This window comes from Carlito syrichta, unplaced genomic scaffold, assembly GCF_000164805.1.
Source record: "Carlito syrichta isolate Samal-C Ts95f unplaced genomic scaffold, Tarsius_syrichta-2.0.1 Scaffold288456, whole genome shotgun sequence".
Taxonomy (NCBI): Eukaryota; Metazoa; Chordata; class Mammalia; order Primates; family Tarsiidae; genus Carlito; species Carlito syrichta.
This window is the reverse complement of record NW_007232552.1, coordinates 60,312-61,480: the sequence shown is the minus strand read 5'-3', so window position 1 is coordinate 61,480 and position 1,169 is coordinate 60,312. Positions and strand designations below refer to the sequence as shown.

At 69.8% G+C, this 1,169-nt stretch overlaps 1 protein-coding gene across 1 annotated transcript in view; it reads right to left on the bottom strand.

Annotated features, from left to right (window-relative positions):
- Positions 1-268: 268 nt before the first annotated feature.
- Positions 269-1,169, bottom strand: part of AMER3 (APC membrane recruitment protein 3) — a 2,656-nt gene continuing 1,755 nt past the window's right edge. The window contains exon 2 of the mRNA XM_021710340.1: positions 269-1,163. Coding sequence (XP_021566015.1) covers positions 269-1,163 — 895 coding nt within the window. The remainder of the gene's footprint in view (positions 1,164-1,169) is intronic.

The window sequence follows — 1,169 nt, the reverse complement described above, 5'->3', positions numbered from 1 at the left end:
TCCCATCCGTTTCGAGCCAGCTCCTCTCTGCGCGTGCTGCGTGACGGGCAGCTCGGTGTTGGCAGCTCCGTGCTGTCCTTGACTCAGGCTGCCCGCACTGAGGGGCCTGGGCAAGGACGGCTGCTCATGCGAACGCCCACCCCCTGCAGGCCTGAGTCCTGCCACCCCCCAACACAGTCCCACATCAGGTCCAAAGGGCAGAGATCTGTGCCCTGAGCGCTTCCGAGTGTGGCCATAAAGACAGAGTCCTGGTGAGTGTGAGACTGTCCTACGGGTGGGGCTCGGCCATGGCTGGCCTGCGGGTCCCCAAGTCTGGCCGGCCACAACGGAGGCCCCCGTGAGCCAGGAGCTTGCAGCGGCATTCCGGGGCATTTGTGGAGGGCTTTCCCTCCTGCTGGCTGCCTGGGGTGAGGCCCGGGGCTTCTGGGGGACTGCCCTGGGGGCTCCAACCGGCAGCAGGACCCAGGGGTGGCTTGGAGTCCAGCTCTCTGCCTCCTGCTACCTGCCCCACACCACCTGTGCTGAGCTGCAGGAGGGGCTGGGCCTCCGTGAGAACACAGTCCGGGACGCCCGTTCTGGTGGAACCCGCCCTCCGCCGGCCCAGGTCCTGGCCGGGGTCGCGCCACCTCTGGTCCGGCGGGCTGGCCAGGGAGGGCAGGCCACGGGCAGCGGTGCGAGGGGAGCTGCTGGGCTGCGTCTGCGGCAGAACTTCAGGGCCCCTGGCCTGAGGCTGCCCGAAGGGCCCACCGCCCGTGTCCTTCCTCAGAGCCCGGGCAGCTGCGAACCGGCTGTCCGGGCAGAGCTGCAAGGCCGCCACCCGGGCCACGCCGTCCATGATGGCAGGCTCTGCGTCCAGAGTGCCACCCCTGTGTTTCCAGGGGCCTCGGAAACACCCCGGGCTCCCAGGTAAGCTGGGCTCCTTTTGGGCGCTGGGCCAGGCCGAGGGGCTGGGCGCCCTGTTTTTGCCTGACGTGTCTGTCATCACAGAAGCTGCAGACCACACCGAGGAGAACAGGCCTTCCTCGGGAGACGGGCCCCCGGGGGGAGCGCCGGTCTCCTGTGAGGGCCCCCCTGGGACCACATTCTCTCCGGGAAGCGGGCCTCGGGAGCCCGGGTGGGCCCACAGCTCCTGCCTGCTGGGCGTGGAGTGCACCACGGCGCCCCTTGCG